At 32.2% G+C, this 16,752-nt stretch overlaps 1 protein-coding gene across 1 annotated transcript in view; it reads left to right on the top strand.

Annotated features, from left to right (window-relative positions):
* nvy (CBFA2/RUNX1 partner transcriptional co-repressor nervy) overlaps positions 1-16,752 on the top strand; it is a 38,581-nt gene that overhangs the window by 15,580 nt on the left and 6,249 nt on the right. Inside the window, exons 3-6 of the mRNA XM_076412731.1 lie at positions 13,020-13,189; positions 14,299-14,484; positions 14,586-14,732; positions 15,060-15,193. Of these exons, the coding sequence (XP_076268846.1) occupies positions 13,020-13,189; positions 14,299-14,484; positions 14,586-14,732; positions 15,060-15,193 (637 nt within the window). The remainder of the gene's footprint in view (positions 1-13,019; positions 13,190-14,298; positions 14,485-14,585; positions 14,733-15,059; positions 15,194-16,752) is intronic.

Genomic DNA, 16,752 nt, shown 5'->3' with positions numbered 1-16,752 from the left:
ATCGTTAATTTTCCTGAGTATATATATGGAAAAATCGCAAAAAAATTTAGGGCCACTAAATGCACTGAAACTTTGTCATTTTATCATTTATAAGGTGAAAAAAACGATAAACATATTACTTTTGGCACTTAGTTAACTGTTTTTGAGATATGGATAGAAATGTGATTTAAATAATTTGTGGCCCAAAAATGATTGTAGTCATATCTATCAAACTAATAAAATGCAAGCAATATCAACATCATCACGTTATTAAGCAGCAAATTTTACATAACCACCAATAGTTTCAGTACTATATCTCTATTTAAACAAAAGTTATAAGGAAAAGTTTGAAAATGGCTAAATATCGTTAATTTTCCTGAGTATATATATGGAAAAATCGCAAAAAAATTAAGGGTCACCAAATGCACTGAAACTTTGTCATTTTATCATTTATAAGGTGAAAAAAACGATAAACTTATTACTTTTGGCACTTAGTTAACTGTTTTTGAGATATGGATAGAAATGTGATTTAAATAATTTTTGGCCCAAAAATGATTGTAGTCATATCTATCAAACTAATAAAATGCAAGCAATATCAACATCATCACGTTATTAAGCAGCAAATTTTACATAACCACCAATAGTTTCAGTACTATATCTCTATTTAAACAAAAGTTATAAGGAAAAGTTTGAAAATGGCTAAATATCGTTAATTTTCCTGAGTATATATATGGAAAAATCGCAAAAAAATTAAGGGTCACCAAATGCACTGAAACTTTGTCATTTTATCATTTATAAGGTGAAAAAAACGATAAACTTATTACTTTTGGCACTTAGTTAACTGTTTTTGAGATATGGATAGAAATGTGATTTAAATAATTTTTGGCCCAAAAATGATTGTAGTCATATCTATCAAACTAATAAAATGCAAGCAATATCAACATCATCACGTTATTAAGCAGCAAATTTTACATAACCACCAATAGTTTCAGTACTATATCTCTATTTAAACAAAAGTTATAAGGAAAAGTTTGAAAATGGCTAAATATCGTTAATTTTCCTGAGTATATATATGGAAAAATCGCAAAAAAATTAAGGGTCACCAAATGCACTGAAACTTTGTCATTTTATCATTTATAAGGTGAAAAAAACGATAAACTTATTACTTTTGGCACTTATTTAACTGTTTTCGAGATATGGATAGAAATGTGATTTAAATACTTTTTGGCCCAAAAATGAATGTAGTCATATCTACCAAACTAATAAAATGTAAGCAATATCAACATCATCACGTTATTAAGCAGCAAATTTTATATACCCACCAATATTTTCAGTACTATATCTCTCTTTAAACAAAAGTTATGAGGGAAAGTTTGAAATTGGCCAAAAATTGTGAACTTCCAATATAATTATATGATATGTTAAATATAGAAAAAATGTAAAAAAATATGATTTACCAAATATCCTTATATCTCCACCTGTTTCTTACTATAATAGTTATAAAAGCATTGGAGATGATATCCTTCAGGATTATTGTACAGCTACACAAAAGATTATTCTCTGGCTTGTTGCTGATATTTACTATTTTACAATTGAAGTTCTTTATATAAAGCGGCAAACCAAGGATCGGATGTCCTAACGTCCGAACAAAACTTAAATTTTCATAATACTCTTCATAGTCATCAGAATGAAGAGGACCGCAGCACTTTATTAATTCACTCCCTTCATTTATCGATATGTTTAATAATTACTAATTACTAATACTGTTAACTAACCGGCGCATGTGTTAAATGTCGATGTTTATGCAGGGCAAGACCGGTCTGATTCTCGCGAATCGAACGTAACGGGAGCCTTGGCGAACAGGTGCCTTAGAAATACGTACACCATTTAATATAATTCAAATATAAAGTCAAAATTCCTCTGAGGCAGACACGTGGTGCTGACGTTTCCCATCAAGCAGCTGGCTGTGCCAGCCGTTTCCCCCTGCTGCTCGTTCTCGATTGATTCTCTTTGCCAACAGACGCCGCCGTGGGCCGCCCCCGCCTTCCCGCGACCCCCGTCTCCCTCTCCCAGCAGCCGCCGCCGCCGCCTTCCCTGCCCTCGCGGCGCTTTTAATCTTTTTCTCGAAAATTACGTATAGTCAAAATATGTCAGACACCGCCTTCTTCTGGACGACTAACCGAAACAAAAGAACTACAACTCGGACTGTTGTAATTCGACTCGATGGTGGTAACGCACTAGTTACCGTACAATCGATTGCTTTTTGTTAAATGTTTAAATAACAATTTATCGTATTATATAATTACTGAATAAAAGTATCACACTAAATACTTTTACGATGTTGTCAAATGATAATTTAATCTCTAATTTCTCATGGATCTCTTAATCTAGTTTTATCTTAATGATTTGATGGACTTAATTTTCATGTGTTCATAATTTATTATTGTATGATATACCCTTTTTAAAGTTATTCATCTTGGTTCTAAATAATTACTTATAACCATCAACCATTATAAATTATTATTATGATTTATATGTATTTAGTGTTTTATGTACTACAGTATATCCAAAATAGCCAACCAACTCATGTCATCTCAATTTATAACGTCAAAACGTCACAATTAATAATTTTACTTCTAAGTAATGTATTTAATTTTCATTAGAGCATCGTTGCTATGTTTTCTTTTCAAATCATTGTGATATCACTGTGTGTATTGATGTATTTCTCCTTATTTTCTTCTATCACTATCTATGTAAATTTTTTTACAAAGTTAAATATCTTTGCCTTTGCCATATCTGGAAAACAGCTGCCATCCATTCTCTCCTGGTATTTTACCGGAATGCTCAAGTATATATTCTGAACAATTACACACATATCTATACGCGTAAATCTTTCATAGTCTACACTACCATTTTCTACTGTTATCCTATGTTAATTATATACTCACCTTAATAATTATTTCCACTCTCATCACACTGTTTTGGTAATCCCATATCCAGTAAGTTTCTTTCACTTATTGTCATATTCTAATCCACTGTTTAAATCAATAACTAATTCATCATCACAATTTCATCATTAGTTGTATCAAGTTTTTCTATATATCCAAATAATTAAACAGTTCTTGCTTGTATATTTTTCTTGGCTTACATGTCTATTATATTTATTCTATGCCACATCCTTTAACAATTCGATTGGGTTGAATATGCAGTGATAGGGAGCAAGATGTTATCCTCTATGGCCATTTCGCTCAGACATCTGAACTACTCTGTATCTTTTTTCAGGCCTAAAAAAAAGTAAAAATGTTAATTAAATAAAACAATTCTCGTTCCTGTTCGAAGTTGTCAGTTGGGCATCAGCATTTTCAATTAGAGTAATCACAAATATTAAGCAGCGAATTTATCAAAACAAGCAATACACTAAAACAGCAATTGCAATTGATTCTGTTACATGTTCGAACATAGTATCTTTTTTTAACTAGAATGAAATGAAAAGGAAAATATCGTTTGGTGTTAAAACGAATTTACAAAATACAATAGGCGATAAATTATACATTTGGTTGACGTGAGTTCATTCATATGGGAATATTAAATGGTGAATGCGCTCACTATGTGAAATTATGATTGTCGTTTTCTTATATATGTTCATTTTATGGAAACAAAAATACTGAAATCGTTTCAATATATTGATAGGTACATATAGGTATAATTATTTAAATATGACTTAATATATGACAGTTCTATTTGATGAATAGTAGTAAGAAGAAATATATACGAAAAGAAGAAATGTCATCTGGCTGTAAATACGAGCAGAAATAATATTATAACATCATTAATCACCGCATTTTATATACATATCGAAAGTTTCAGCTTATAAGCACTATCGCATAATATCTCCTTATTAAAACAAAGAAGAGAGACAGAGAGTAAATAAAGACATGGTCAAATGTCAATTTAATCAATTAATATGAAATATCTGCAATTTGTCAAGGATATCTTAATCTCGTTACATTTTAAATATTTCATGGGTTTATAAACTTAATTTTGATGCTTTCAAAAGGTATCGTTGTATATATCTTTTAGTTATTCATCAGAAATATAAGCACTTACTTGTGATAACCAATAGTCCAATGTAAATATGTAATTTTCATTTACTATTTCTTATATTCTTATATAAGGTCGGGCAAAAGTTCTGCTAAGATTGACGCAATTTCCGCTAAATGTCAATAATGGAAAGATAATTTTCAGTAAACATTGTCAGTATTTCTGTTCGTTTTAGTGGCTATATTTATTCATAATACAATTTGGACGTCTACACAACACAATGGTTAAAGCGAAACTGATCTAAACGTCACATAACCAAGATGGCGCGCAATAAAAATGGTAGCGGGACTTTTGCCCCACTTTAAATATATATAAAATATATATAAATATGAAATGGCGAATGCGCCCACTATATGGTATGGTGATTGCGATTTTCTTATATAAGTTGTTTTGAGAAAAAAACAATTTTAAATTCGTCATAACATTTTTTTTCAATATATAAATAACTACACATATTCATAATTCGTAGAGAGAAAAGCCTAATACCAACACAATAGTTTGGGTTTATTAACAAGTATTTAACAATTGACCAGGTCCACAGAATAACAGATGTTATTGAAAGAGCCTACGAAAGTAAAAAATATACTTCGCTATATTCTTAGATGTAGCACAAGCCTTCAATAAGGTTTGGCATGAAGGCCTTTCTCATAAACTACAGAAAATGTTACCAAAACAACACACCGAACTATTAAAATAGTACATTACATCCAGAATGTTTAGAGTTAAACAAAAAGGAGCTTACTCTACAACAAAATAAGCTAAAGCAGGTGTAACATGAGAAAATGTACTGGAACCAATACTGTATCTACTTTACACTTGTGATATACCACAAATAGAGAATATTACGATGGCTACATTTGCTGATGATACTGCGATTATAACTGTCGGAGAAAATAGTGAAGAAGAAAATTACAACAGGCAAGTGACAATATAAATAATTGGACACAAGCTTGGAAAATAAAAATTAATGAACGTAAATCTGTGCATGTGCAGTTCAAATATAAACAGATCACACAAGCACCAATAACATTAAATAATACTATCATTCTATATAGCAAGAACGCTAAATATCTCGGAATGAATCTTGATACAAAACTTCACTTGAATGAACATATAAAAAAGAAAAGAACCAATTATTTGGTATTGAAATATAGGAAAATGTACTGGCAATTGGAAGAAAATCACAATTATCAGTAGATAATAAATTGCTATTAAAATATAAGCAATGTATGCAAATACTAAAACGTATATGGACATACGGAGTTCAATTGTGGGGATATTCTGCAAAGAGTAACATAAATAAAATAAAAAATTTTCAGAACAAAGTCCTGAGAGGTACGGTAGGCGCACCCAAATACTATAGAACTGATTACCTACATCGAGACCTTTAGATACCCACAGTCAGTCAAGAAATCAAGAGAATTGGAAGGGGGCATGAGAAAAGACTTCATTCCCATGAGAATATTGGAGTATTGCAGTCTTTGGATACCACCAGAACAGGACACAGACTCAAAATAATTAAACCGTCTGATCTTGTGTAGTGTTGTGTAGTGGGGTGCATATAATAAAAAATACAGCAGTATAAACATTATTTCACCAGAGACTGAGATAGGGCTGATGGGTCCTCCTAGTTATATACCTAGATTTAAGTTATCATAAAGACAAATTGTAGGTTAGTTGGAAACGGCTAGTAACAATGTAATTATTAAATAATAATAAAAAAATATTCATAATGACTCAAAACTTATGTACCTGTAACTTGTACCAAAAATACGAAAAAAAGAACAGGCGGAAAAAATTCCCATTCGCACACAAGGCCACAACGTCATCTGACTGGATCGTGTGGAGTTTTTATCCAGAATAATCCCAGTTGGCGGCCCATTGCCTTATCGGTCTGAAACAGTGTGGACTTTGTCATCGTCTGGTTCTATCCACTGACGGGATCCAAGCTGGTGTCTGCTACAGATAGCGTCGTGCACTCTAATTTTTAGGTTAGGTAAACAGAGGGGGGACGACGACAAACCGATTTCCCAGAGAAATATTGGGATACGTCCTTCTCATCTCGGTTTGTGTGTATATTTTTTCCTTGTTTGTCCTCAATGGTATTGTAATACCGCGCAAATAAAGGCTCATTACTGAACAATAATAATAATAAATATATATTTCTTTCTAAATAAATGTTGTTTTAATGTATTAAAATCGGACATATATTAACATAACATAAAATGGCGAACGCGCTTATTGAGCGAGCGAATAAACAACTTGATAAATTAGCAAATGAGTTTTGCACAACATAATATATATTTGTTGTCTTTCAAAATATGTTTGAACTTTGATAATCACTTCGTCAGTGGGGCCAAACCTAAAGCATTCTTTTGAGATCTACAAACAACCAATAGTCACTGGGGAAGTGATCCGAACTATACGGCCGATAGGAAATAAATTCGTTTAAATTGTTCAATTCAACTTCATTGTACCGAAAATAATAAAAGTTGTTCCAGAATAATCGTAGACCTTGGTGATATATATGTTATATGGGGGTAATCTGGATTTTAACCGAAAAGAATTTAAACGAAATGGTGAAGGCGCGAAATGGTGAAGGCGCGAAATGGTGAATGCACCGTCAAAATTCATCATTCATCGTACTAAAATAAAACGCTCGTTCGTTCTATTGTTAATAATAATCATAATAGTTGTTCCGCGGTCTCCTGTTTTTTATCGCCCGGGGCCGCTTTTGTGGTACGCGTAAGCCGAAAACGCCCCCGCCTGAACCGCCGCGCTCGCCGCTGAAACGATAAATTCATTATTTTGTGTTCAAACAGGGATAAAAATGTTCGGGATCCCGTTCGGCGGTCCCCGGGACTCCCGAAAACAAAACTAAAATAATAATTAATCTGTCAAAATCACGCACGTAACATCATAATGCGCAAATCGCACTCTGTGTATGTGTGTGTGTGGTGCTGCTGCTGTCGACGGCATGCCGGGGGAGCCCGGGGCCGCCTAGATAGGTAGGGCCCGGCGAGAGAGGGAACCGGGACGCGGTTGTATGCCTCTGTGCAGTTGAAAGGTAGATTTAAAAGTTTCGGTAAGAGATACAGGGAATTTTTTACCGCTGGGTTTAGTTTTTTAATATCCGCTTCGTTATTTTTTAAATGGTATTCATCTTACGGCCTAGTAATTAGTTTTTCGAAAAACATAAAACCATAAGCCATTTTCTATAAGCTGCAAATATATCACCGTATTTTCTATATACTTGGCTATTATTCTTTAGATACAGTGCCAGTGTTTATCATGTGTTTTTGTAAAATATTAATTTACTCTATTAATATAAAACATTAAACAAATATCATAATCTGGTTACCTTCTGAAGCTTTAATTAGCTCACTTACTTAATTTTCGTATGACTTCATAATTTATCATTTTGTGATACATCATTTTTAATATTTTCAATCTTAGACCTAATTAATTACTTGTAATTACCAATCAACCATTCTAAATATATCACTGTATATTCTAGATTTGTATTCATTATTATTTAGATACAGTACTGGTGTTTACTATCTTTTTCTGGGTTTCAAGAGAATTATTTAACTAAAATACCAATTAATATGGAACATTGATTAAATATCTTAATCTAGTTACATCCTAAATCTTTAATTAGCTCACTTACTTAATTTTCGAATGCCTTCAAAATTTATCATTTTATGATACATCATTTTTAATATTTCATTCTTAGACCTAAATAATTACTTATAATTACCAATCAACCATTCTAAATATATCATTGTATATTCTAGATTTGTATTTATTATTATTTAGATACAGTACTGGTATTTACTATCTGTTTCTGGGTTTCAAGAGAATTTTTAAATAAAATACCAATTAATATGGAACATTGATTAAATATCTTAATCTAGTTAGATCCTAAATCTTTAATTAGCTCATCTACTTAGATTTCATATGCCTCCATAATTTTTCATATTATGGTACACCATTTTTTAACTACCTACTTCTAAATATATCACTACACTTTTTTTTTTTTTGTTATTTTGTTTTATTTGGATTTTAATTTGTTATTTCCTGTATATGTGTAGAGTGTGTAGAGCATTTTGCTCTATGATATAACGGAATACATAAATATGAAATGGTGAATTCGTTCACTACGCGAAATGGTGATTGCGATTTTATTATATATGTTTTATATATAAAAACAGTACATGTGGTTTGTTCACAAACAGTTTTAACACATATGTAGTTTTTAAATGAAATGATGAATGCGCTCATCGATCAAAATGGTGAAGGTGCTTCTTTTATATAGTTAAAATCCTAGTAAATTGATGTTGAAAGCCGGATTCTTCTCTATTATTGTAGTAATTAATGATGTACGACCCGGAGGTTAAATATAAAACGTATAACGCCGGATTTCAACCCGTTCCAGATTAACCCCGCTAATTATGACGTCGCACACTTTCCAATCATGCCACCCTTTTTATTCCGGGTTCAACCCCCTCGCGCTCAACCCCTTTGCGACCGGTAAAAAGCGGGCGCCGTCGACAAAAGATGCCGTTCCTCCTTTGGCGCTGCGCGTCTCGGATCTTAGAACTTTTCCTCTTTCTTTTGTTTCCCTAATTAAAACAAAGCCCGATAACCAGATGGCGTTGGCCGCGGCTGCGATTGTTTTTTGTGATAGATTGCCCCCGCTGTCTGTATTGTGCATAGTTTTGATTGTTTTTCGAGCTGCCGTCTGAAAGGTAAAATTTATAACTCTGACTTGGATTTGATTTCAATGTGGGTCCCCCTCTAGCTCGGTCTTACTAATTTATTATCAAAATTTCGATAAGAGCAAACATTTTCTTGTGTCTTAAAAAACAGCTCCAACAAAATTTACTAAAAATTATTAATTACTAAATAGGTATCACTATAAGTATATAAAAACATTATCGTCTGCCATGAAATTATTTGAATTAACTGTATTTTACTATCCAGAATTTCTCATATATCTTATTAAATATTAAGAATAATATATTTGCTAAAACACGATAGATATAATATTGAAAACTACTCTACTACTCTATTAAAATATTTTAGAATAGATTATTGGACTTTATGGGTGCAATTTTTAAAATGCATGTGTTCAAAAAATCATATATAGTTCATGTAAATGCAGTATAAGTTTGTAAATATATTATTTTTTGTCATGAGATAAAATTTGATTTTATTCTATAGTCCATAAGTACCCATATAATTTACTATATACTTTATTAGCATGAATGTATTACTGAACTTCATATGGAATGCAATATCCAAAGAGGAAGTTTTCAAACAAATTCATATATAGCTCATATAAATATAGCATAACCTTATGAACATAAATATTTAAGCATATTTTGCCAGTTCTTTCTAAAAATAGATTATTTTAAAAAAATTAATTAAATGCTCTAGTACTAACAATCTTTATTTTAACATCACTCGTTTATCTGGCCCACTATTGTCGAACTTTCTCTTGTATTTGGACCTGAATAGGAAAAAGGAACGTATAGGCTATAGGATAGGTCAACAAAATAAGTTATTATACGTCAGCGGCAGGCCCGTATGGTCAAAGTCCTGCTGCTCTGTGGTGTCGCCGGCTGCCTGCGAACAATTGGCTGCATTGACCGGTTCCTGCAGGTCATTAATGGCCTTCCAGCGGCTGCAGGTGATAGAAACCCTATATTCTACTTTTGCTTGTGTGAAATATTAATTTTCCCATCCAATATCGGCGCTAATTTTCGTCAGACGTCAGCCGATCCCTAGTATTTTTCGATTTTTTCATGTTGTGTGGATATTTATTGGGAAAAACCCGATCGTTTTGTCGGCAGGTCCGTTGAAATCGTAAAAGATATCGTCTTTGACACGTATGCAGAACGATAGCGATGGTATGGTCATCTCCTAGATTCGGCTTTAATATTGCAGACGTCATGTGGTCCGGATGACCAAGGATATCGCGGAACTTCTGTGTATATGACCAATATCGAGCTGATTATTTATCTGTCACCCTCTTATGTCGACTTAAAATGATCATATCCTAATGTAAGTGGCATTTATTATACCAATATACAAGAATGAAATATGTTATGGGAATAGAAAAATGTTTTTTTGCTTAGAAAGCCTTGTCTGATGCTGTGCAAGCGATATAATGTTTTTCTTCATTTTTACACAGACAGTATTATTTTTACATACTTTTAGGCAAGTATTTTATTTATTTTTGATATTTTTTATAGTAATATTGGATATCTAAACTTTTGCACTACTTCAAAATCCTTAGCTATCAATTTTTGTTTTGTTCTATGTTAGTATTTCCTATCTGGGATATTTTTATTTGCTTATTCCTCGATTTATAGTATTAATACTTCTAGAATATTTAATTTTAATTGTGAAATTCAACATTTGACTCTTTATGGTTTATATTAAAGAAAAGCCCATCAATTTTAATTTTAATCGTAATATTTTATACAAATAACGCGTGATATCGATGTGGATGGTAATTACTTGGGTTTGGAAGGACGCAGCAATCAGAGGCATCTGCGCCATCCGGAGCAATTGTCTTAAACGAGTGTTTGACAAAGTACTAAGAATATAAGTAGATATCTTGTCTTAAATGGCTAGTCTATCATAAATATACTAACACATTAGATTCACAAACTGTTAGTTTAAAAATGTATAGTTCTTGACATGAAAAAATTATGTAATATATTTCTGGAGTTACATTGATGTATAAGGGGTTTCATAATTTTGTAGTATATGATGACCATTTTTTAATATTTGATTAATTTTAGTCTTAGTATTTTATGTAATTTAGTTTTGTTTAGAAACAAGAATGGAAATATATACACTGTAGAATATGACATTGTCTACAATATTACCTTCGTTTTTATAAACTCCATCAGACAGAAAATGAAATTGAAAAATGGTGGAATCGTTAACAAATGTTCAATGGATTAGAAATTAATAAGTTTGTAATTGATATGAGCAGTCATTCTAATAGTAAAAGAGGCTCAATGAAACTTTTTTGTTGTGGGCTTATGGCCCAATGCTGATAATTATGAACACAGGGTGATAAGAGCAGATATAACTGAAGATAAATATAAAATAATATAGGTTAACTGTGGAAAATCATACTGTAGAATGTGAAATATTGGTATGCATAGATATTTTGTAATTGTTCAGAATATACATAAGCATTAGGTTAGAATTTATGGCCGTTTAATTAAATGTAGTTTAAGTCCTTCGAAAATATATGCATTATATCGAAATTATATTTGGTAACGTTGTTTTTGTTTCATTAGTTTATTTACGATGGCATTTGGTATTTCGGAATAAAAATAAACCAAAACTTAAATTTGATGCGGCAACGTCGCATTATAAGTTTTGATAAGGTTAGTTTGCTGTTTTATTAGATGGATTCTATTACAAGTATTAATTAAAGAACCACAACATTAAAAAATCTTTAGAGCTTATATAACTTATGTTAAAACGATCATAAAAGATGTTGTCATAAGTATGTCAGTGTGTTTCCCAATAATCAGGAAGGAACAGTCAATTAGACAAGGCGATGGACCGTGGATCGGTATCGCGACCGACGCACTGCCTCCTAGAGCACGCCGGGGAAGCTATTAAACGTCGTCGAGTGTCAGTGACGGCCTCTCAAACGCAACCGAGACGATCAAACAATGGCCGCGAGCCTGTCGCTGACACCTCTCCATGGAAATGGCTTTCATTTACTATTTCCATCAGCGCCAGCTGGGCTACGATCGCGGTTCGTTATAGTCGACATATTTTTCCCCCGGTAACAGCGTTTCAGGAATATATATTAAATCCCGCTGCTGCAGACCGGGAGCCATCGAACACGCTCGGACTTTCGAGCAATAACCTTTCAAGGAAAATAAAAAATAACCGGCCACAGTCCTATTTATATATTAGGTCAACAATTAATGTTTATCAGTGCCGTCTACTTGCCATAATGTTGTTACTACAGAGTATATTCTATAAGCCTTTAAGTATTTTCCTTGCTCACTTTTCCATAGAATTTCAGTGTCATTTCATGTAAGAAACGACAATCATAAACTGCAAAATTATGATTTATGAAAAAAATTAGAAAACTTTCATATATGTTTACCAAGCTATATAAACTATTTCTAATTGCTTTTTTGTCAGCTGCTATGTCGGAAGCTTTTTACAGAGCATATTCTGAGCTTCTGGGAATTCCGCTTGTCCTTTTTCCTTACGACTTTAGCTTGCCTTTTAATGCAAAAAATGGCAATCGTAAACTGCGAAATTATGTGTTATGGAAAAAATAAAAAATTATGACATATGTTTACCAAGCTATACAAACAATTTCTAACTGTTTATATATCAACTGTTATATCAGAAGCTTTGTACAGAGCATATTTGTACAAATCTCATAGGCCTCCAAGAATTTTGCTTGTTCGTTTTTCCATCGGATTTCAATTTATGATTTAATATAAGAAACGTCAATCTTAAGATGCAAAATTATGAGTTATGAAAATATTCATAAATTTATGGTACCCAATTATCAATTTCTTTTCTCTTAAATTTTTCCTCATTGCCACATATTATATTATATTTCTTAAAACTTCTCATCATAGAGCCTTTTCTGGACTACTACATTTAAATATGTCAGGACTATAATTTTGGCATATGTAAAGCATAGATATTACTTGACTCGTTGTCTTAGAAGTGTAGCCTATATAATGACCACATGTAGATCATGGAATCTATATGCTGAAAAACTTTATATATTCAATATTAGATGATTTTAACGAGTGGTAGTTTGTAAAATTCAGTGTAATGAAGGGTGTTTTAAATTATTTCTTTAGTTTCTGTAAAACAGTGAACATTTTTATAAAAACCTAGATGACGTAAAACTCATTTCTTTACAGGATTAGTGAAAGACCGATGCAAGACACCTGACTCGCCAGAGGGCGCTAGACAAGCCAACACGCCTCACTCACCGACCCAATCATCACCCCCACCCCGCAACGTCACTCCGCCATCGAACAACGCGACAGCAGAGAGTCTGACCCCACCACCCCCGGCCGGACCACCAACGGTAACCGATTCATCTTAACAGCTCTTCGGCGCAGTTTTAAATATCCCCGGTAGAGGGAGCCCGTCCGAAGCAAAACCACCTTTCGGGATTCGGGGAAAAAATCAAGCAGCTGCAGGGATTTTTTACCAGGAAAGCGGAAGTGTGCGGAAGGACTGTTCTTGAAGGCGACGTTGCCGCTTACTTTTCTCGAGGGCCCTTTACTTTTTCGATGCGTGTATCTGACTCAATGGGAACTTGAGTCGGTCAACCAAGAAGTAGTCCCTCTCTCTCCCACCGCATTCCGTTGGTTTCTCAAAATAAATAGTTGTTTATTAAATCGTCTTCTTTAGTCTTTTTTTAATTCTGGTTAATAGTTAAAAAACTATCTCGAGATTTTGTCTTAGGACTCATTATGATTTACTTATTTTAATTTTTATTAGTATATTTTTATTATAGAAAACTGTTTTATTTCATTAATTATAACTTACATTAGATATGCTTAGTACAATCTTTTAATCCATTTATAATTAATTTATTACTACTGTTCCGTTGTACTTAAGTTAATACAAGAACAAGACGAGCACGTTATAAATATATCAGTATGTATTTCGCACATTCAAATAAAATTAAACTACTTAAGCTGAAGTTAATAGTAACACTTATACACTATACCGGTTCGTGTGGTTTAGTTAATTTTAGTCTTCTGATTTCCTGCGTGATGTCCAGCAGCTGTATTGCTTCCACGATGCTGTGATTTAGCATCGTGTAATTCTTAGTTACATAGCAATAGGCATTGATGATTAAGCGAAGAACTTGTTTTGTTTTGGCGGCGTTGGAGTTAATTTGATGTTTTAGGTCCAAATTATAATAATAAACCAAACACAGTTTTGGTTACAGCATTTCTGGTTCTGTTGTAGAAAGGTGTGATAATACTTTGCATTGATTTCTTCAAATTAAAAACAAATATATTTAAGAACATATGTTGTCAATGTAAAGATAATGTAATAGAATATCTGTTCATTTATCTTAATATTTTACACATTATTAGCTTTTAAATGGTGCCACAAAACAAAAAAATACAATTAAAAAGCTATTTTTTAAACCATTGTTGATATTAGTTTAATATTTAGGCCTTATCTTTATCTTTGGATACCACCAGACCTTTTACCGACCTTCAGTATGGGGCTTTTGGATGCTTTCCACCCGGTCGACAGCTGACCAAGGTTAAAAAGTTTCTCAGCACATTGGTACAGTTTGGGAACGACATCAATCAGGACGTAGGAGAGCGAGTGAAAAGTCTAGTACTCAATTTAGTTGTGAGTAGATAAAATCAAAGCTTTCTCCCCGTTTTGTATTGATAAATAATTGTGTTAATAATTAAGATAATAATTATTGATTGTCGTTCGTTTTTTTACAGAGTTCAAATTTAACAATAGAAGAGTTTCATCATTCCTTGCAGGACGTCACCAACTTCCCTCTCAAGCCTTTCGTGTTACCGTTCTTGAAGACTCATATGCCCGTTTTACAGCGAGAAATACACGCTCTAGCGCGAATGAATAAACAGGTAAACCCTTCTAGTTATTTGTACAAATTATTAAAACGAATTTTGCAAACAGTAAATTAATTTTCAAAGATTATTTTTGGAAAATAAAACCTACTTTTTATCCTTTTCCTTTTTCGACAACTTTTAACAACATTTGAGGCTTAGACAAGCAGCTATGTAATGGCAACTTTATAATGACCCAATCTTTGAACAATTTTGATTAATCTTAACTGTGTTGTTTATGTTATTCATGATATGAACACACATGTTAACACATTTTTGATAAAATTTCCACAAAATTATTATAACGAAAAAGACGAGACAATAACAAGAACATTATTGTTACAGTCAGCTCTGCAATACGTACGCAACCATGACAACATTATCCTTGACTCTATACATTCTCCTTCAGAGGTGTCCGAGATATTTATGTCCAACGATGGCGCTCCACTAAGTGGCGTTAAGAGAAGATCCTCCGAAGGGTAAGCAAATTTATGTTGTTCAATAATACCAAGTCCAAAGATAAATCTCTGATCGTTTTCCATAAGAAAAATGAAAAAAATAATGTACGTAACGTGTATATACCGTCCTTTGTTCTATTATCAGGATCACGTTATATAACCAAGATTTGACAGATGACATTTATGTATTTACCTACTTTGACAGGTGCCATAAGAAATATAAGAGACCGATTATAGCCAAAATTTAACTAATGTGCTGCTGTATAGACAAATAATATTTTTCCGTTTTAGTCGAACAGTAATTTTCCCGTAAATAAGTCAAAATCAGTCGAAGCCAACCGACGAAATAAATAAATAACAATACTGGAACGTTAAACGATCTATTCAGAAATTTTAATCGAATCGTACAAATGAAATGTCAGTTTTGCTGTACAGAAAATTTAAATTATGTTTACTGAATGGACCCCCAAAACGAACTCGTTCGATAACTTTTAACTGAGACTGTGGCGGGTTTTTAACCACGTGTAGAACGAAAAAACAAAGGAAGTTTCTGTCCAAAATTTCTTTCGGCATCAGGATGTACGTTAACTTCAATATCGAGCATATTGTTTATTTTAATAAAAAAAATAAATCAATTCTTTTTATAATGTATTTAGTTCTATTAAAAAATTCCTGAGACAAATTTATTTAAGTTTTTCAAATTAAGGTTCTGAAAAAATTAAATTCTACTAAGATTTTTAATTAAAGCCGTGAAAACTAAAAAGAAGATTTGACGTATTTATACATTCTGGTATTTTTAAAAGAAGAACTGACGTATTTATGACATTGACAGTGCCAGTGTATGAAGGCACATTAAATATTTTTTAGTCATTGTTATAATATACTATTTTAGTGGGTATAATAGAAACTTATTATTTAAATTATTTACGCATATTTCTTTTTTGTAAATTCTACTATAACTATTTAATCAAGGCCACAAAACTTTTTGAAGAAATATCTGACGTATTTGCGATATTGACAGCGCCAATTTATTAAAAATACAAGTATTTTAATATAATTTTGTTTTTTAGCGAGTTCAATGGAGACTTGAAGGCATTTAATTAATTTTTCAAAATTCCGTAAAGTATTAAGTCAAGCCCAAAGATAATGTTAAGGAAATTTCACAAATGTTATTAATAGGCTTATAACCTGAAATATTTGGAAGAAGATTTGACGTGTTTGTGTCATTGACTATGTTTGTGATTTGATGTGTTTGTGTTCGTGATGAAACATTAAATATTCATTAATAATTGTCAATAAACTAGTACTTCAGTGAGTATAATGGAGACTTGAAGGTTTGAAATGTTCTTATTAATTATTTTTGGACATGGTAATTATTTTTCTCATAATTCTATAAAGTATTAAATCAAGGTCAGCAAAATGATTTGATACATGTCATTGATCGACGTCTGATCGTTCTAGTCTGAAACACTTAAAAGAAAATTGAACGTATTTGTGACATTGACAGTGGCCGTTTATAAAAAACATTAAATATTTTTTAATAATTGTTAATAATTTAGCGTTTAGAATGTTCTTATAAA

Source organism: Rhynchophorus ferrugineus, unplaced genomic scaffold (genome assembly GCF_030347505.1).
Source record: "Rhynchophorus ferrugineus isolate W39M unplaced genomic scaffold, kcgeb_rfMv2 rfM8, whole genome shotgun sequence".
NCBI classification, from domain to species: domain Eukaryota; kingdom Metazoa; phylum Arthropoda; class Insecta; order Coleoptera; family Curculionidae; genus Rhynchophorus; species Rhynchophorus ferrugineus.
The sequence above is the reverse complement of the archived record's forward strand: the minus strand, read 5'-3'. Positions and strand labels throughout refer to the sequence as shown.